Here is a 21,113-nt window from a genome sequence, read left to right as displayed (position 1 = left end):
AAAGTGAGCCCTCCTTCTTGAAGAAAGGAACTCATGAGGACAGAGGCTTGACAGGTATCCAGTGGAGGGGCTTTTCCCGGGAAACCTCTGTAAGTAAAAGGAGATAGATACAAAGTTATGTTTCACATAAATGTTTACTGGAAAAGTGTGTTTTATCTTACAGAGCATTCTAATTATAAAGATGTCAGAACATACGTCAACCTTAAAATGTAAAAGGAAGGCGGAAAAACATTGATACTTCTCACTCTCTTAGGAATAACCACCATCAACATTTTATTAAATTTCCTTCTCATTTTTGGTGGTGTGTATTATTTTCCTGTTGTCATCATATGACATGTACAAAATTGTGTACACTAGCTTAAATGTTTATCCCAGGTGTTTGAAAAAATGATCACATGGTAAACTTATATTTTTCTTTTTTTGTAATTTCAGTTCCTTGGCAACGAAAGTGGTCATGGTGGTGGTCTGTGATATTCTTCTTGTTTGGGGTAGGGTGTTGGTGGGAAACAGTAAAGAGAGCTTTCTCTGCCCAATGTCACAATCATGTCAAAAATGTTAGCCATTGTTACCCAGTTCTGGCACAAGGCACTATTGTTTTAAGAGGTCATCAGATAAAGTAAGAGATTCTTTCTGCACCATGGGGTGAAGGATATGGTTCGAGAAACACATTTCCTAAATGAAAAGGGAATGGAAGCCGAAGAGGGATAGTTGAGTGAAGTCTTTGAAGGCTGGGCTTGAGTTATAGTTTATTGCTTTTTTCCTTCAAGTCATAATGTCCCCACTGTTGAGTGGTTGACTTTGATTTTTAAGTTAACTTCTTCCTCAAAAAGGATAAATGGGCTGTGCATTTTCGGAGCCTTTGACAGGTATCTGAGAATTTGTTTGGTTGATACTGCACTTATTAGAAAACTTGGTTTGGCTTTATGAGGTTTGGTCATGCTCTTTGCTCCCTCAGGATTAAAAGATACTGCTTTTTTGGCTTATTGGCTTTTGGTATTTGGAGAAGAGAATTGAAATTGTGTCCCTTTGAAAAGCAAATGTTGAAGTCCTAATACTTGATAGCTGTGAAAGTGGCCTTATTTGGAAGTAGGGTCTTTGTAGATGCAATCAAATTAAATTGAGGTCATACTAGATTAGGGCTTCCATGGTGGCTCAGTCGTAAAAAATCTGCCCGCAATACAGGAGACCCGGGTTTGGTCTCTGGGATGGGAAGATCCCTGGAGAAGCAGTTCGTGCTTTTCCTGCCTATCTTCTGCCTCCACCCAACTCGGCTATGGGCTACTTCCTCTTCCTCTTCCCTGTTTGTTCTTTGGTCCTGTCCTGCCTCATTCCATTTGTTTTTTAGCCTCTGCTTCTTCCCTTACCCCCCATCTAACAGACCCCAAGCCTTCCTTCCCCCGATCCTGCCCTATCCCTGACAGACCTCATGTTTCCCTGATGTTTTTATTTAGTCACTCAGTTGTTTCTGACTCTTTGCAACCCCGTGGACTGTAGCCTGCCAGGCTCCTCTGCTTATGGGATTCTCCAGGCAAGAATACTGGAGTGGATTGCCATTTCCTTCTCCAGGGGATCATCCCGGACCAGGGATCGAACCTGCGGTTCTTGCATTTGCAGGGGGGTTCTTTACCACTGAGCCACCTGGGAAGACCAGTGTTTCCCTAGGGCTTTGGATTATCCTGTGAGCTGCATCCACGAGTATGCCCACACTCCACCCCCAGCAGCAGAGATGACTAGGACGTGGAGTAGCCAGGGTGGAGGGTGAGGAGAGAGGAGACGTGCTGCACGATGGGAGCTGCCAAGAATCCAGCTCCCTTTGGGGCAGGGCATGGGGCTCTCCTTACTCCCCTGTCCTGCATCTGCCTCTGACCGGTCAAGCACATACACTGTCACTTTGAGCAGTCTTTATGAGACGAAACTTCATCTCTCCCACTTGCCAAGTTAAGCTGTGGTGTGTGGCCCCATTAGACTTAAGATCTTCATATCCACCCCTGTCTCTATGCTAAGGATGCAAATTTAAAATACCTAGAGGAGGCATATGCACATAGAAAAAAAATATAAACCAGTTAAAAGTGTATTTATCTCCCATTCAAGCTCCCAGCTGGTCAGTTCCTGTTCCCAGAGCATCCACTGCACTTGGTTCCTTTGTGTCCTTCTTAGAGACCTTCCATGCGTGTACAGGTATGTATGTTTACATGATATACACATGTATATCATGTAAACATACATTGTGTGCATGCACATGTATATACACAAACACAGGTGTGTGTATGCACACACATATACACTGAAGGATACACATTGTGAATAATGGAAACCTTTATTTAATCATCCGCATGATGGAATATTCCCTCGAGTTTCTTTTCCTTTTCATTTCCCTCCAACACCCTCAGCCCCCCACCATCTTGTAATAGGAGCACACACTTTTTAGATCTTTTTGTCTGCTTTCTTGTGGTCCCTCGGTCTTCAGCGGTTCTCCCTCCTGGGTGCACCTGAGAATCAGCTGGGGCGCTTTCGCTGGCGGTGCTGTACCCCTGACCACTCACCGCGGCCTCCTCCGTGAGGGCCTGGGCTCCCTTCTGTGAGGCAGTGAGGAGAGCTGGGAACTGCTGCTCCAGTCGTGTGCAGTGGGCCTGGCAAATCTCAGAATCCAAGTGTGGAGTTTTAGACAGGACCCGTGGGGAATGCTGGAGATGTAGAGTAATGAATCCATGCAGATTTAAGATGAACCCAGAACCCAGATTGCTTTTGGCCACAACCGCCCCGCTGCCCCCTTCATCACCCGGCCTGGCAGAGTGGCAGGACTCTGAGTCCTGTGTGGTGGGAATGGCAATCAGGGCCTCCATCCTGGGCAGAGACTGCAGGCCCAAAGGCTACAGGATTTAATGCACTTACAGTATGAAGTGAAATAAGAAGAAACTATTTAGGGTGCTTGATGACTAAACATCTATCTTGGATCCACTTTGCCTGTATGGTGACGGCATAAGGTGTGACTGGAAGGAAATTAATGATGCCTGGGCCTGGGTGCCTCCCAAATGGAGTGTTCTAGGAGTGCTGGAGCTAATTAAACAGCCAGCTTGAAGAGTGAAAATAGATGAAGGGACGGATTTCTTCTCACTGTGGCCCGGCACTGCGTGTAGACCTACATAGACTATTTTTGGCTTTTTCCGTTAAGTATACTAAACAACACATGGTGGAAAGACGTATCTCAATAGCCTTTTCTTAGGGGAACAGGACCACGAGAATGGACTCTGGATTGGACTGCCTGGCTTCAGACCTGACTTTGCTGTTTGCTGGTGTCCTTGATCAAGATTCTTGATTCTTTCTGAGCCTCAGTTTCCTTGTTGAAGGATGGACGTAACATTAGCAACTCCTTTCTGCTGGAGATGGTTTAGTCGCCAAGTCGTGTCTAACTCTTTTGCAACCCCGTGGACTGTAGCACGCCAGGCTCCTCTGTCTGTGTGGTTTTCCAGGCAAACATAGTGGAGTGGGTTGCCATGCCCTCCTCTAGGGAATCTTTCTGACCCAGGGATTGAACCTGGGTCTCCGGCATTGCAGGCAGCTTCTTTACCCCTGAGCCACCAGGGCAGCCCGCACCTGCTTCCTGAGGTGGTTACAGTGATATAAAGTGCCTGAAACCTTGTCCTAACACACAGTACATCTAAAAAAGTACTTATTCTGTTACAGTGCACCCCTCTGGGGCTTGGGAGTGGAAGTGTTTCTGAGGTCACATATGTATTCTTAAAGTTCAGACTCCCTTGCAGGGTGACATGCCTGCCTTGAAGGGAAAACTTGGACAATTTGAGAGGAAATACTAGTCTGTTACTCATCTGTTTCTGGATAAAGTACACATGGTTCTGTAACCCTCGAGTATTAAGAATAAAACTGTGAGGATAGTCCTCACTGAGCTCTCTTCAGAATCCTCTGGAGTTTTGAAGACAAAAGGGTAAACTTGTCCTATTGACCAGATTTTTCTGTGCTCTGGGGTTAGCGGCTTTGTTGCCTTTTAGCGCTATTGTTTGAGAATTAGTCATGACTGTGTGAAGAGTGTTTTGGAAAATTGCTGTCTTGAATACATTAATCTTTCTTTTTGAAAATGCACATTAACAGTCAGCTCTGGCTCGATATTTGGGAGATCCTATAAGATGTAAAATGGTTTAAAGAGCTTTCAGAGAGAGCCTTCTCAAGGTTCCAAAAATGATATTGGATCCTGTGGGAGGAAATCTTGTCCAATTTTCTAGGTCTCTGTAAATATACATGAGTTATATGGATACAAAGCCTTATGATGGAAGATATGGTTAAGAAACATGAGTGCACTCCTGGACAGGACTGCACAAAAGATGCCCTAACACATTTAATGCCCTAGTTAAATGTATTGCACTAGTCCTGTTTTCTGGAACTGGATAAACAGACATCTTTTCTGTTTTTTATTCTAAGCTTCTATTCCCCCTCCTCCATCTTGCCACTTCAATGACACAATAAATGGAAATCTTATTTCCTGCATCTGCAGACCTATTTACCTGGATGTCTAAGCTCACCCTTGCCTTTCTCAGGTCTACTCTTTTCAGAAATGTACTTTTACTTTCATCTCCCTGGCTTTGTTGCCCTCGTTTTTTTTTTAAGCCTTCCCTAATCCTGCACTCCATGTACTTTAATCTCTAGCGCTGGACATGGCCATTCTGCACAGCCGCCGTTAAACATTCATCATCTCCCAGGTTTGCATTTTCTTCCATTATGAGTTTAAATCCTTTTTCACAGTCTGTAATAGTGGAAAAAAATTAAAGAACTATTATCAAAGGCTATTTCTGCCAATTTAGAAAGCCTTTTTGGATGACTTTATCCCCTTTGATAATTCTATTATCTTTGCAAACTATGACTTGGATTTAGTTTTCATGTGTGAAAGAATATGTGTATGGGTATTTGCTTTTATTTACTACACACACACACACACACACACATACACACACATATGTATATGTATGTATATTTGCTTATATGTATTACAAACAGGAAGAACCTTATACCCTCATGCCCTTTCTGGTCTTTTATTTTTGAAATTTTTAAGTTGGTGATTTTAAAATAAGAAAAGGGGTGTGTGTGTGTGTGTGTGTGTATGTGTGTTTAAGTTGGTGATTTTAAAATAAGAAAAGGGGTGTGTGTATGTGTGTGTGTGTGTGTGTGGCCGAGACTGTATGTGACTTGCAAAGCCTAAACTTCTATTGCAAAAAAATGTGTTAACCCTGTATAGAATCAGCTCATTTAAAACTACGTCTGTTTTGAGTATTTCCTTTTTTTAAAAGTTTAAGTTCTTAAATATGTAGAGTAGTGAGTATGTTAGAGCATTAGACAGCCACTTTGGGGGACTTTGGGAGTTCTAGCCTTGACCTTGCTTTTCACGGTTAGCCCCCATGCCCTGGCTTCTTGTCTGTGAGTTCATGCGATTGGATTAGATGCTCTCTGAGAGTGAAACCATGTTGGGGTGGATGTGAGTGTCCATGGTGAATAAATGGGAAACACCTGCCAGGGGAGCTGGAGGAGGGCTGGTAAGTCACGGGTAGTTGATAGTATGGTTTTCCTACCCTGGAGAGGATGTGTCAACCTACCTGGCATTCCTGCTTCAGCAACAGGAAGGGGGATTGAGGTGTGCTTCCTGTCACTTAATTGAGGTACGGAATAAAATAGGTCACAGTTAAAAGAAAAACATCTTTTCAAGGCTAAAAAGAAATGTGCCAGGCGTACTGGTTGTTGCAGTGAAATGTTTTTAATTCCTCTTAAACCTCTTTAAACATCTGGGAAATGTTAAATCAACTGGAGAATTTCTGGTGTCATGTTGCCTAGAACCAGTATTGTGTAGTCCTGTGGATGCCCCTAAGAGACTTTCTCTTTCTGGCACTGGCGTCGGCATCCTTGTGATGCTCTTGGACTGACTTTGACCTGAACCCCTTGTCTGATTCAGTTAAAGCACCAGACTCCAGAGCGCTGTCTCCAGCCTCTTAGCCAATGGATCACCCACTTGTTTGTGCCTCTTGTTCATACATAAAGCTGCTTTCTCTGCTTCGTGCCTTTGTGATGAAAGGAAGCTGGAAGTTAGGGATCTTTAATTGTGTCTTAAAAAGAAACCAACAGAACAGCATGTTTGGGACGATGTTATGGTGAGATGTCAAAGTAAACTTGAAATAGAAACCTTCCCTCCCCCAGCCCCATCTCTAAGTCCCGTTTTATTGCAGACCACATAAAATCAAAGTACTGGAGCACAGCTGCTCTGAAGGCCGAAGGTCCTCATGGTTATGACTTTCTTTGGAAACCCATCCCCACCAGACTTGCAGTTAATGAAAATATTTGCTTTGCTTGATATAAACAAAGTTTATGGGCAGAATTTGTAATTAGGAAACGCTTTCATTCTCTTTCACCCCTCAATCTCCAATTTCTTCTTGTATCACATTGAAGAATTCTAAGTATTTAAGAAAATAAATGCTTTCTCGTAATCAGCTTACGGTTTTATTTCTGGTGGTGTTGTAATAGATGCATCTCTCCCTCATCTTGTGTCCTCATCTAGTTGAGGTGACTTGAAATCTGGGGCTTGTTTGTTTTCGGTCAGAGATACTTGTGTGTGAGTAGGAAAAGACAGTGCCTTCTTACAGTGCCTGCTCCCATCAGGCCACCCCATAGCCATTTGAATTTCCAGGCTGGTGATTTTGGCAGTGCAAGGGCAGTCCCAGGGCAGGGTAGCTCTCTTCAAACCTCATGGAAAAACCAGTGTTGCCTCTTCAAGACCCTCCACATTCTATGTATGTAACTCCCTGGGCTGTGGCCTCAATGCCTTCCATGTTCTTGTGTGTCTTCTAGGATTTTTGGCCAAACCAGGAATCAGGTGACCAGGTATCATTCTTGAAGGCATAGCACCTGTTAGCATTCCTAAGATGAGACCAATGTGGTGGGGGGGACTGATCATGAGAGCCTGATATAGGACCAGAGCAAACAGCTGTCCCTTCAAGTCTCAGCATGGTGAACCTTCAGCCTCAGGGAGAGCTGGTGTTATGGTGCATCTCCTGTTCTGCCTTAAGATCGGTTTTATCACCAGACTGTTGAAGGGGACGCACCTGGGAAGCTTCATGCCCTGGCTTAAGACGTCAAGGAGGTGGTTTTTGGAAGATTTCATGCTTGTCTGTGTTGGTGTGAGACTAGCTCCTGGGTCATAGGAACTGGAGCTGGTGGTATCTTACAGTGCAGACTCTGGAAGCAGGGTGGGCAGGGGTTGTAAGAGGAGGAGGTATTGGCCTTCATTGGGACTTAGGAGGTAAGGCGCTCCATTAACTCCAGCCCGCATGCTTCCCTTCCTCATGGACAAGAACGTTATTTGTCTTACGTGTTTGTATAATGTTCTTGTTTTTGAAAATTCTGGTGAGAGTATCCTGGTCACTTGTCATTTCTTCAAATATAGGTCGTTTGGATATTTAGTTCCCCAACTTTATTAAAACCCTTTCAAGCATAGCTAGCCCAACTGAGACTGAAATTACTTTCTGATGGTGCCAACTTACGCCTTGTGGAACCTGTGGCTTTTCTGTTCACAGCTCTGCTGGTTTTGAGTTGCCTTTGAAAGCAGTGCTTGAGCATGTTTGCCCTTTTTAAACTCTTCCCCTCCCTACTCCCTCCTGGTCTGTGGAGGGAATAACTCTACTTCCTCATGCCTCCTGATGTGACAAACAAGTACAGTGATGCCTTTGGGGACTTGACAGTCAGGATTGCATCCTTTTTGAGTGTTGTGTGTAAAGATCTGCAAAAATTGAGTTCCCCCCTGGCTAAATAAATGGTGTAAGTTCAAATCCAGGCTTTGGTCTTTGGAGTCAGGAGGACATGGTAAGGACCAGTTGGTAACTTTTGTCAGAGAGACAAGTTAGCTTGTGGAAAACTTTCTGTACCTTTCCAGTTTTGCTGTATATAATGCAAAGCTTGAAGATGCTCTTTTAATCTTCAGGAAAATAATTTATCTCCTCTTCTTGCCTCATCTCAGTTGCTTCTTTGTATATGCCTGGGGTCAAGGAGGAAAGCATAACATCTGAGTACTTGAGGACTGGCTGTATTTTTTTAAGGTTCTGGTCCTAGCCGACAGATTCCCTTCCCTGTATTCTTTTTTTAATTGCATTCTCAAAAATATGTGTGCCTTAGAATGTTTAATTTCTTAATAGTAAGCTTGTCTGTCCTTAAGTTCATTAAGGGGCTGAATATTGAGGAGAACCTGCTTCATCAGTGAGCCACGGTTCCAGTTTCATGACTAAGGGTTTGGGCTGGTTGAGTTGTAGGACGGTGGACTCTGTCCTGGGGAGTGTAAAGTGGATGGGATGAGAGGAGAATCTTTTTTAAAAAATCATTAAAAAAAAACACTCAACACACACATATGGCATATGGGAATTCTAAGAATGTAGTTCTTGGGAATTAAACTTGCATCTGTGGCTTAAGCTAAGGTTTTCTCTCTCCACTCCAGGAGGTGACTTTGGTCCAGAGACTTCCCCTCCAGTCCTGCCCCCTGGCCATGGTGGCGAGTTTTCTGTGAGCAGCCTTCCAGTGGCAGAGGATGCCTACAGGGTGAGCTTGGCTAAAGGTGTCTCCATGTCTCTGCCTTCATCACCTCTGCTGCCTCGACAGTCTCACTCTGTGCCGTCAAGGTCAACCAAAAAGTCCCCAGGTAAACAAATGAGTGCCCTAACTAGCTTCTTGGTTATATAAGTAGCGAGTGTGTTGGAATTAGGCAAAGCTAGTGCCTACAAGAAATCCTCCAGCAGAAGGTTTTTATTCTTTTTAATGTAACTTCTGGAAGAAGGAGATCTTTTTTTTTTTTAAAAAAAAGATTGTTTGGATAGATTGATTTCTTTAGTTCAACCTATCTGTAAACCATATTGATTGCCTGGACTGGACGTTTTTTTAACAAAGATTCATGTTATCAATATTAACATTGACCAACAGTTTTGTTTTCTTGTTCACAAATTAGAGAAATGCTATAATCTAAGCTTTCTGTGGTATGTTAACAAGGTTATGGATTTTGGCAAGTGTAATCTGAGAACAGTCTGTTTATTACTGCTTAGCATTATATACTGATGTATTTTCCTTGATTACATCATCCATCATTTGAACAGCTATAAAATTTAATTGTTGGTGAAAATTCAGACTTGTAAAGTGGTAGGACAAGGGACTTATAGATTATTTGAAGTATTTTGGCTTCCCTTTTTATTAGTAACTTTTTGCATTTTACTTTACCAGTAATAACCCAAACGTTACTTAACTTTAATCAGATGTGAGGAAAGGCTTGCCAAAATGTTGATACCTGGAGTTATAAAAGTTCTTTGATCTTCTTTTAGGTTTTCTGAGTATTCGTTTACTGAGGGCAAGATAAACTGGGGCCTTATTGATCATATGCCAGTGTAAGAATTGTTTACATTTACACAATAGACATGTTTGGAGTTGATCTAAAATATGCCCTGGGACTGTGAAATTGGCATCTGTTTTTCTCATTTCCTCAATATGTTATATGCATTATTTCTTTTTTTTTTAAAATATGCATTATTTCTAAATCATGTAGTGGATATTTGCAGTTTGAAGGGGGGTGTAAAATTAAGGTAAACCCTAAGCTCTGAATGTTAGCATTGGTGCTGTTGAGTTGGTGATTGTCCAAAAATCTTTTGTTGTTATAGAACTTTCTTATTTTGGACAGCATTGTTTACAATCCAGTCATTAGCTGGAACTTGGAAACCTTTTGGTATGAAGTGATTTCCTGTGCCAAGGAATTTGACCTGTTTATCAGTATTTGGGGAAATTCCTGGAATGTCCTTTCTTGCTTCTCTTTGCCCTCCCCCCACTGCTGTATCTCTTTGTCAGATTTCTTCGCTTGTTTCAAATCCCAGTTCCCACACTGCCCCTTTGGCCAGTTACCCCATTGGAATTACTGCTTTTTACAAATTGTGCACAGCATTTTGCCTTTCTTCTTCTTAGCTTCATCATTTGTCCTTTTTCCTTGAATTAGTGTATGTATGTTTCTTATGTCTGATGATTGAAGGCAGGCAGTGATGTCTTCTCCAAGTGTACCTCATCTATAGAAGCCCGGTTCTAGAGGTTTCCCTCCTGTAGTCTGTACTGCTGCAAATGAATTGATGCCTCTTGAGCCCTAAGATTGGTGAACACCTGAGAAACTCTGGGGCATACTATATTTCAGAAATATTATTATTGATAAAACATCAAGGTTAGTTTTAACGGGACTTTAAAATGTTTTTTCCCCAGCTTTTTTGAAATATAATTGACCCATAACATTGTAAGTTTAAGGTATATAATGAAATGATTTGATATATATATTACAAAATGATTACCACGATAAGGTTAGCGAACACATTCATTACTTCACAATTACTGTTTACTTACCTTGTGGCATTTTCTTGGGACATCAGGTAGCAATGAATGGCTATGACAAGCTTGGGCAGTGTGGCAAGAACAGTCAGACCCAGAAGGGTCTCATTGAGGCTACAGGCAAACCTGCAGAGAAATCCCTGACAAGACTTTGTCTCCTGTGTCCTGACCAAATTAGCTGTCTTTAGCTTTTGAGAAAATATCTCAAAGTTTGTTTTTTCTCTATAGGAATAAATTTATTTCTGCTAATATGTTCTCTGCAGGGCCTTACAAATGGAAGGGAATAATAATTCTGCAAAATTCAACCTTTTAATGGAATGAAGGAAATATTAGATGCTTTTGGTTCAAATGATAATTAAATACACTAAAGTGCATTCTTCTCTGGTCGGGCAGTTTGATGATTGCCCAAATGTGAACAGCAAACTCATGTCTCACAGTGGTTATTTGGTTTCATTATCTTGGTAATTTTAATCAAAAAGGAAAGTTAAGGGCAGAGATGCTTGCTTAAAAGTGGCAGTGACTCAGAATACATCAGACAGTAAACAACATTTTTCCACAGTGTTAAACACACACAGACTTGTTTAAACCATATTGTTGGAAAATTATCCAGAGCCCTAATGATCTACCTGCCTATAAAAATAGTTGACATATGGTTGTGAACATGTACTGGATTTTAAAATAGCCATCTATTTGAAAAGTTAGCACTATTGTTGCTAATGATACAGTAAATACAGTGTGTGAGCAGAGCCCATAGGTAGAGAACCCCCCCCGCCCCCACCTACCCCATCCCCTCTGTTTCCCCTTCCCAGCTGTGCTTCAAGAGCACATAATCTTTCAGACTCAGCTCTGAACTTACCTCCATGACTTCTCTTCTCATGTGTAAGATTAGCTGCCCTTCTCTTTCTTCTGTTTAAGGCCAAACCAAAACAAAAATACCCAACCAAAAACCAAACCTGTTTTACCTGTTTAGACAGAAAAACTCCACTAATTGATGCTCATCAAGAAACTATTGGACTGTAACTATTATTCTAGCAAAAGTCAAATACTAGAAACTCCTGTCACAGGCACTCCACACAGCCTGTATCAATAATGAAGGTGTGTATACTAGTACATTTGGTGATCAGCTCCTAGGTCACAAGAACCCTGGACCAGAGAAAATGTCATTAACTTTGAAGTAATGGGACCCTGCATTTCATGTGGTTGAGTTTATGTCCCAATTCTATTGCCAGTTATTTTTATTTACTCTTCTTTCATGTTGCTCTACAGTATTTGTATTTTTTCACTGCTAGTTGGAAGATTCAGTTTCCCGAGTACTGTTCAAAAGTTTTTGTTTTTGTTAAATGAGAAGTAAATTTTCTGGTGATGAAAACAAGGGTCAGTATCCATTAAAGTAGTTCTGTGGTGTTGCGAGCCTTTTTGGATTAAGAATTCATTAATATTTGTAATGCATCCTTTTGTCTTCCAGAGGAGAGCAAAGCCCGTTTCCTGTGGATTGTTTATTAGTAATATCTTTTGTGCCTTTATATTTGGATTACATTTTCCCAGATCACTTTGGGCCCATTATGAAACAGTCAGAAGGAGGCAGGAAGGGACTTTTTAAGCTACTGTGAATGGGGTGAAACAGCAGATGGTGAAAAGTGGGTGATACTGCTTTTCTAATCCTCACATTTATGGGGAGACTGGGTAGTGCTGATTATAGGCATTGCCCCTTATTTGTGGCTTCTTTTTCTGTGGTTTCAGTTATTTCTGGTCAGTTGGTGTCCAAACATATTAAATGGAAAATTCCAGAAGTAAACAATTCATAATTTTTAAATTGTGTGCCATCACATCATGAAATCTTGCTCTGTCCTGCCGGGGACGTGAATTGACTGTTGTGTGTGTCCCGCCCATTAGTCACTGCATTGCATTGCATTGCATTGCATTGCAGTACTTGGGTTCGAGCAACCCTTATGTTACTTAATAATGGACCCGAAGCTCAAGAGTAGTGATGCTGACTGGTCAGACACGCTGAAGAGAAGCTCTGCAGTTTCCTTTAAGTGTGAAGGTTCTTGACTTAATAAGAAATGAAAAAAAATCACTTGCTGAAGTAGCTAAGATCTGCAGTAAGAACGAATTTTCTATACGTGAAATTGTGAGGAAGGAAAAAAACGGGTGCTAGTTTTGCCCTCACACATCAAACTGCACAAGTTACAACCATAGCATGTGATGAGTGCTTTAGGTAAGAGGGGAAATACATTAAATTTTTACTATAAAATACTTTGAGAGAGATCCCATTCTGGTGGTTGTTGTCATTAATCTTGTATTTTGCCTAATTTATAAATTAAACTTTATCATAGATATGTGTGCATAGGAAAAAACACAGTATATATAGGGTTCAGTACTCTGTGATTTCAGGCAGCCCCTGGGGGTCCTGGAACATATGGGGGTTCTGCTGCCCTTGCACCTCTGCTGTGTCCAGTCCCAATTCTGTCTCAGTTGACAGCTGATGTAGCAGTTCTGAAATCCCCTCAGGCTGTCTGTTTCTTTAAGGGAAAACCTCAAAGCTGACGGGCTGTAAAGTGGAAGTCATTCCACCCTTTGATTCTTGGACCATGAGTTAATGTCTACCAAGGCCCTCCTTCTCTCACCCCGCTGGAGTGTTTATTGTAGAAAATTTGGAAATCCCAGTGGAGAGACAGGATCATTCTTAGGGTTTTGATTTTCTAGTTTTTTCTTTTTTTTTTTTAATTAATTCTTCCTAAACGCAGTACCACATGTGCCCTGTCATTTTCCTGAATATTATATCATGAGCACGTACAGTGTGCCTGAAGAACTTGATATTTGATGTTCATTGTTTCAATATTCTATAATTGATTTTTAACTCATTTCTTACTGTTTTATATTTATACTATTTTTCAGTTTTTAAAAAAAATTGAGTCAAGATGTTTTGTTTTTGCTATTAAATGCCTGTAGATCTTTCATTGTGATAAAACACACATTACAAGTTCCCATCTTAACTATTTTTAAGTGTACAATTTGGTCATACACTGACAGTGTTGTGCATCCAGTCTCCAGAACTTCCAGTGTGAATATTTTTGTTAAGTAATTTTTATATACATCTGATTTCCCAAGAGCAACAGTTTCCCAGAAGTGAAAGTATTGAACTAAATGGACTGCACTTTTAAAAATTCTTGGTCCGTTCTGCACAGTCACTTTACAAAACACTGCATTGACTTCACATTGCCTCTAGCGTTCTTTGAGAGGCTTCCTTCTGAAGTCAGCATCTTCTGGAAACAGTCTTGAGTGGATGGTGCTAGTCACTGCTTTGTCAGGCCCCGCTGTGGACCACCAAGTAGCAAGAGGAGGCTGAGAGAAGTCATTCTATAACCCTCCTCTTTTGAACTTCCCTTGTGTCTGCACTTCTCAATTTCCATTTTCTTTCTTTCTGTGGAACTGTGACAGGAACTATCACAGCTGAGTCAGATCAAGGTCATAGTCAGAGCTACTGGCTTCCAGGTGTATCGACGGCCGCGGTCTCTGTTGTGTGCGTGGATCACGGGGGCTGGTAGGCAGGTGAGGGTTGGCAGGACACAACCAGTCAGGCCCCTTTACAGATAGAGACGCAGAGGCTCTTCCGTAGGAAACTTACCCCAGCGTGCGAGTCGTTGGCAGAGGTTGGCCTCAGCCCAGCTCCCACCCCAGCGCATTCTCCCATGCTGGTGCCAGCCTGCATTGCTCCGTCTGCGCCCTGTTGACACGTGAGCTGCAGATGACGTGGCTCTGTGCTCTGGTGGCATGCACGGGGGAGGCGGCAGGCTGGAGGCTGTGCACACGTGCGTTTGGGAGGCCCCTTCCCAGGGAGGTGGAGGCGGCACGGGCGATCACGCAGTCTGCGCACAGAGCCAGCTGCTCTAAGCCCTGCCATCGCCTCTGAGTGGTCAGGTCACAGTTAGGGCTCTGACCTTCAGCACGACGTTTCCTCCTCCTGCGGTGACCCCGGGAGCACTCTTGGTCTCCTCCTGCAGGCTCGTTCTGTGATCACCTCCTCCGAGGAGCAGGCGGCCCGCCTGTCTTACTGCTGCTTGTAGCCAGGACCAGGACACACAGAAACTTTGTTCTGTGCTCACACACAGACCTGTGTGTGTGGTTTGTCCCACTGTGAACTTAAGGACCTTTGAGTGTTGTTTATTCTCCTGCCCGTGAGTCCTGGTCCACCCATACACAATCTGACTGTACCACTCGATCAGACCCAGGGATTTGAAAGAAGACCGCTGACTTGAGTCCTGCTTTCAGAAATTCTGATTTAATGCCTATGAGGTATTGGGATTTTAAAATATCTTCCCAGGTGGTTCTAATATGTAGCAAAGTTTGAGAACCACTGGTAAAGAATATGTGATCATCTTATAAAATTCCTTTTCCAAGAAGGTAAATATAGAAATAACTTGTGTATTTTCTGAATTTTGGAAAGAATAGTTGTGGAGGGAGATTCATTACAAAAATATACAATATAAAGATACAATAAATTTTGGTACTCCCACCCCACCCCTAGAAAGACAACCACTTCTGAAAATTGGTCGAATGTCTTTCCTGCCTTGTTTTCTATAGTAAATAAACAATAATGATGTATTTGCCCATTCCCCCAGCTTCGTATGTGTAAGACAATCCCAGTTTCCTAACAAAGAATGGTGGAAGAACATTCTTGTTTATTAACATTTAAAGGCTTTCTGATATTTTCATTGAATAGACTATTAAAGTGTGACTACTAGGTGAAAGTTTTTTTGTAATGTTATAAATGGATTATTATATACTTATTGGTCATTTGTACTTTTTTTCTTTGAGAATTCTTGTGGTATCTGTCTTCCGTTCTACTAGGGCAATACAGTTCTTACTGAATTATCAAAACTTTTTGTTGTTTGTTTTAAGGCCATCGGTCATGTATGTAATTCAAAAATGTTCCCAGTTCATGGTTTTCCATTTAATTAGCTTTACAGTGTTCTAGGATTCACAAAATTTTTTTTGTTTTCTCAATTCAAATTTACATATTTTTCCATTATAATTTATCCCTTTGCACTTAAAAAAAAAACAACTTTATTGGGATGCTTTGCATATTGTATAATTCATCCGTCTAAAGTTTATAGTTCAGTTTTTTTTTTTAGCATTTTCACAGGGTTGTGCAACCATTGCCACAATCTAATTTTAGAACATTTTAATCTCTCTTAAAAAAAAAAAATCCATTTGCATTAGCAATTACTCCACATCCCTCCCTCTCCAAGTCCCCTCCAGCCCCACATCCCACAGCCCTAAGCAGACTCCACTCTGTTTTTTTCCTCTATGGATTTGCCTGTTTGGGGGATTTTGTATAAATAGAATTATACAATATATGGTCTTTTGAGACTGGCTTTTTTATATGCATGCATATGCTGCATGTTTTAGTCCATTTTTTAGTTGATGGATGTCTGAGTTATTTCCATTTTTTGGCTATTATGAATAATGCTGCTATGAACATGTGTATCCTTTTTTGTGGGGATGTGCCTTTTTGCTTTTGTCAGGGGTACATACCAGGGAGTGAAATTGCTGAAATTATATGGTAACTCTATTTAACCTTTTGAAGTACTACTGCCAAATTGTTTTCCAACATGACTGCACCATTTTGGATTCCTAGTTTCAGAGTATAAGGTTTCCAGTTTCTCCAAATCCTTGGTAACTCTTGTTATTATCTATCTGTTACCTGTTATCTTGGCTATAGTCAAAAAGATGGATAACTTTGTAGTACATGTGAATTAGTATCTTATTATAGTTTTATTCTGGCTTCCCTTGTAGCTCAGTCAGTAAAAAGTCTGCCTGCAGTGCAGGAGACCCGGGTTTGATCCCTGGGTTGGGAAGATCCTCTGGAGAAGGAAATGGCAACCCACTCCAGTATCCTTGATTGGAAAATCTCATGGACAGAGGAGCCTGGTGGGCTGCAGTCCATGGGGTTGCAAAGAGTCGGGCACGACTGAGCGACTAACACTTACAGTTTTATTAAGTTTTAATAATTCTTTGTATATTCTAAATGCAAATTATGCAATATGCAAATATTTTCTTCCATTTTATGCTCTTGATACTATTTTTTTTTTTTTTTATTAGTTGGAGGCTAATTACTTCACAGCATTTCAGTGGGTTTTGTCATACATTGATATGAATCAGCCATAGATTTACACGTATTCCCCATCCCGATCCCCCCTCCCACCTCCCTCTCCACCCGATTCCTCTGGGTCTTCCCAGTGCACCAGGCCCGAGCACTTGTCTCAGGCATCCCACCTGGGCTGGTGATCTGTTTCACCATAGATAATATACATGCTGTTCTTTCACAACATCCCACCCTCACCTTCTCCCACAGAGTTCAAAAGTCTGTTCTGTACTTCTGTGTCTCTTTTTCTGTTTTGCATATAGGGTTATCGTTACCATCTTTCTAAATTCCATATATATGTGTTAGTATGCTGTAATGATCTTTATCTTTCTGGCTTACTTCACTCTGTATAATGGGCTCCAGTTTCATCCATCTCATTAGAACTGATTCAAATGAATTCTTTTTAATGGCTGAGTAATATTCCATGGTGTATATGTACCACAGCTGATACTATTGTTTTAAGCACAGAAGTTTCAAATTTTAATTTAGACTGTTAGATTATTATTTTGCCACTACTCTTTTGATGTCATATCCAGGAAACAATTGCCTACTCAAAGGTCACAAAGATTCATGCCTATGTTTCCTCCTAAGAGTTTTATAGTTTTAACTCTTATATTTAGGTCTAGGCTCCTTTTTGAGTCCGATTTTTGTGAATGGTGTGAGGTAGGGGTTGTCTTCCTTTTTTCACATGATGAAGGATATCTAGTTGCCCCAGCACCATTTGTTGACAAGTGAATTCTTTTCCCACTGAATGAATTTTGAGTCCAAGCTACTATTGTGCCCAGACTAGCTCTTCTGTTCCCCTTCCCCTTTGCTTGTTCTTTTCCCTGTGTCCTAGGTCACAACTTTCTCTTTTCAAGTTGACCCCAGCTGTGGCTTACATCTGTTGCTTCATCCAGTCTTCCTTTATGTCTCTCCTTTTCCCTATGTAAGAAGAAATTTCTTTCCAGAAACCTGGTAGCAATGTGCTTCCTCCTTTCTCTGCACCACCTTTGATGACATTTCTCCGCCCTGACATTTTTTGAACTCCTGGTCTTTGTTTTCCCTTGGAAGCCTTGGAGACAGGATCTAATCACATCCTTCAAACAGTCACCCCGGTGATGGGTGCTGGTATGTACCCATTAAAATGAATTGAATTTAAGTAGTCTACTTTCATAAGCTCCGTGTGATTAATTGAAAATACTAATGGACACATAAGCAATTGAAATGTCATAGAACCTTACATTTGTAAAGCTGGGAACATACCTGTCCCCATATCTGAGAGAACGAATACTTAATTAAGGTCCTGCCTCTCTCAGGATTTTGCTGCCAGGAGCATGCTTTAAGTCAGGCTGTCAGCAGCCTTCTCATCGCTCCCTTTCTGTGCTCCTGCCGCTCTCCTGTTTTCTCAGGCTTCCGGCGGTTTTGTTTGTGTTTTCCTTTGCTGTGCGTTTCCCACCACCTTCAGTTAGTGACGACTGAGGTTTATCCAGTCACACTGCACGGCGACGTCAGCTGCACCCTGTGGCGGGGTCAGATGGTGGCTAGAACAGACCCGGTGCCACGCTCTGAAATGAGGGTTTTTACCTCAAGAGAAGAGAGTCAGGGGCAGTGGTGGTGGGAATCTCTTATTTTTGATCATGTTTGATTCACAGAGAAACTCAGATATCACAGAAGCTATTGCACCCATATCTAACAGTAATGAAGGTTCGTGTGAGGTTGAAACTGACAGGAAGGAAGCACTGACGTTCCAGCCCGAGTCCTCAGATTCGTAGTGAAGCAGGCCTGTGGTTAGGTCAGCAGGAGTGGCTGGTGGGGTTCCAGGCAGAGGCGTAAAGGTGCACAAATCCTGGAGTTCAGAAGAGAAAGTGGACACAGGATGGTGATCTCTAGAAGAGCAGTCAGCAAGAGCTGGAGTGTCCTACAGAAGGAAAACTGGGACCATTGGGAAAAATTTTACTGCTTGGGCCTGGAGAGTAGAAACCAGTAAGTTTTGTCTCTGGGGGGTTATCTAGACTCACTAGCTAACAGTTAACAAATGGAGCCCTTCTCTGAGCACAGGGTTCTGAGAAATAAAATTTATGAAACTCTTTCAGGGAAATGTGATTTTCTGGTCACTTCTGTCACCAACCAAAGGCTCCTTTATTGGCCAGAGGTCCTAAGTAGCAGTTAAGGAGCCCACCTTTTTTTAAAAAATGAATTTAATAAGAGGAGTTTTGGATTTACTTCAAAACTGAATGGAAGGTGCAGAGATTTCCCGTTTACCTCTGTCCCCAAATGTTCATAGCCTCCTTGGTGTCAGTATCACCTACTAGAGGGTACATTTGTTAAGGTTGATGCTTCTGCATTGACTCATCTTTATCACCCAAAGTCCAAAGTTTACGTTACAGTGTTAGATATTCTCTTAGTTTGGACAAATGTATAATGACATGTATCCATCATTGTGGTATCATACAGAGTATTTTCACTGCCCTAAAAATCCTCTGTGCTTTTTACCTAGTTGTCCCTCTCTCCCCCATCCCATCTCAAATCCCTGATCTTTTTACTATTTCCATAGTTTTGCCTTTCCCAGAATGTCATGTAGTTGAAATTATACAGTGTATAGCCTTTTCAGATTCAGTTCAGTCGCTCAGTTGTGTCTGACTCTTTGCGACCCCATGGACTGCAGCACACCAGGCTTCTCTGTCCATTACCAACTCCTAGAGCTTACTCAAACTCAGGTCCATTGAGTTGGTGATGCCATCCAACCATCTCATCGTCTGTTGTCCCCTTCTCCTCCTGCCTTCAGTCTTTCCCAGCAGCAGGGTCTTTTCCAGTGAGTCAGTTTGTTGCATCAGGTGGCCAAAGTATTGGAGATTCAGCTTCAGCATCAGTCCTTCCAATCAATATTCAGGATTGACTTCCTTTAGGATTGACTGGTTGGATCTCCTTGCTGTCCAAGGAACTCTGAAGAGTCTTCTCCAACACCACAGTTCAAAATCATCAATTCTTCAGCACTCAGCTTTCTTTATAGTCCAACTCTCACATCCATACATGACTACTGGAAACACCATAGCTTTGACTAGATGGACCTTTGTTGGCAAAGTAATACCTCTGCTTTTTAATATGCTGTCTAGTTGGTCATAACTTTTCTTCCAGATTTTTCAGATTGGCCTTTTCATTTAGTACTAGGCATTTTAGTTTCCTTCATGTCTTTTCATGTTTTGATAGCTTTTTAATACTGAATAATTCTCCATTGTCTGGACTGTACCATGGTTATTTATTCATTCATCTATTGAAGTACATCTTAGCTGCTTTGAGGTTTTGGCAGTTATGAATAAAGCTGCTATAAACATCTGTGTGCGGGGTTTTGTGTGGACATAAGTTTTCAAGTCCTTTTGGTAATACCAAGGAGCATGATTGCTGAATTGTGTGGTAAGAATGTTTGTTTCATAAGAAACCCACTAACCATCTTCTGAAATCGCAGTACCCATTTTGTATTCCCACAAGCAACGGATAAGAGTTCTTGTGGCTCCACAACTTGCTAGCATTTGGTGGTGTTAGTGTTTTGGATTTTGACCTTTCTAATAGTTGTTGGGTGGTGCCTTATTGTTTTAATTGGCATTTCCGTGATGACATATGTTGTGGAGCATCTTTTTGTATGTTTATTTGCCATCCGTATATCTTTTCTGGTGAGTTATCTGTGAAGATTTGGTCCATTTTAAAAATTGAGTTTTCTTATTGCCAAATTTTAAGAGTTCTTTGAGTTTTGAGAGTTCTTTTGGGTAACAGTCCTTTATCAGATATATCTTTTGCAAATATTTTCTCACTGTCTGTGGCTAATCTTCTCATTCTTTTGATGTTGTCTTTCTCAGAACAGAAGTTTAGTTTTAATGAAGTCTAGCCTGTCAGTAATTGCTCCATGAATTGTCCTTTGGTGTTATATCTGAAATGTCCTTGCTATACTCAAGATCATATAGGTTTTATTTTATCTTCTGGAAGTTTTATAGTTTTGTTTTAGGTCTATGATCCATTTTTAGTTAAATTTGGTGGAAGGCATAAGGTTTGTGTCTAGACTCCTTTTTTTGCATGTCGATGTCCAGTTATTCCAATACCATTTGTTGAAAAGAGACTTTGCTCCGTTGTATTGCCTTTGTTCCTTTGTTAAAGATCAGTTGATTGTATTTATATGGATCTATTTCTGGGCTGTCTGTTATGTTCCATTGATCTGTTTGTCAATTCTTTGCCAATATCACACTGTCTTGATTACTTGAGCTTTATAATAAGTGTTGAAGTCCAGTAGAATAACTTTGTTGTACTCTTTCAATGTTATATTGGGTAGTCTGGGTATTTTTTGCCTTTCCATATAGCCTTTAGAATCAGTCTGTCAATATTCACAGAGTAACTTGCTAGAACATTGAGATTATATTGAATCTATTGATCAAGTTGGGAAGAGTTGATGTCTTGACAATATTCAGTCTTCCCATCCATGAACATGGAACATCTCTACATTTTGTTCTTTGATTTCTTTCTTCTGCCTTTTGTAGCTTTCTTCACATAGATCCTGTATGTATTTTGTTATTTATACCTAAGTATTTCATTTTGAAGGGAATGCTAA

General features: G+C 41.3%; 1 protein-coding gene across 10 annotated transcripts in view; it reads left to right on the top strand.

The window, feature by feature from the left end:
• The window catches only part of TANC1 (tetratricopeptide repeat, ankyrin repeat and coiled-coil containing 1), a 241,903-nt gene that overhangs the window by 98,987 nt on the left and 121,803 nt on the right, over positions 1-21,113 (top strand). For all 10 annotated transcript variants that reach the window (XM_043894132.1, XM_043894129.1, XM_043894127.1 and 7 more), the window contains one exon: positions 8,480-8,680. In XM_043894132.1, the coding sequence (XP_043750067.1) occupies positions 8,480-8,680 (201 nt within the window). The remainder of the gene's footprint in view (positions 1-8,479; positions 8,681-21,113) is intronic.

The sequence above is a fragment of the Cervus elaphus genome, chromosome 33, assembly GCF_910594005.1.
Source record: "Cervus elaphus chromosome 33, mCerEla1.1, whole genome shotgun sequence".
NCBI lineage: Eukaryota > Metazoa > Chordata > Mammalia > Artiodactyla > Cervidae > Cervus > Cervus elaphus.
This window is presented reverse-complemented; position numbering and strand designations above follow the sequence as displayed.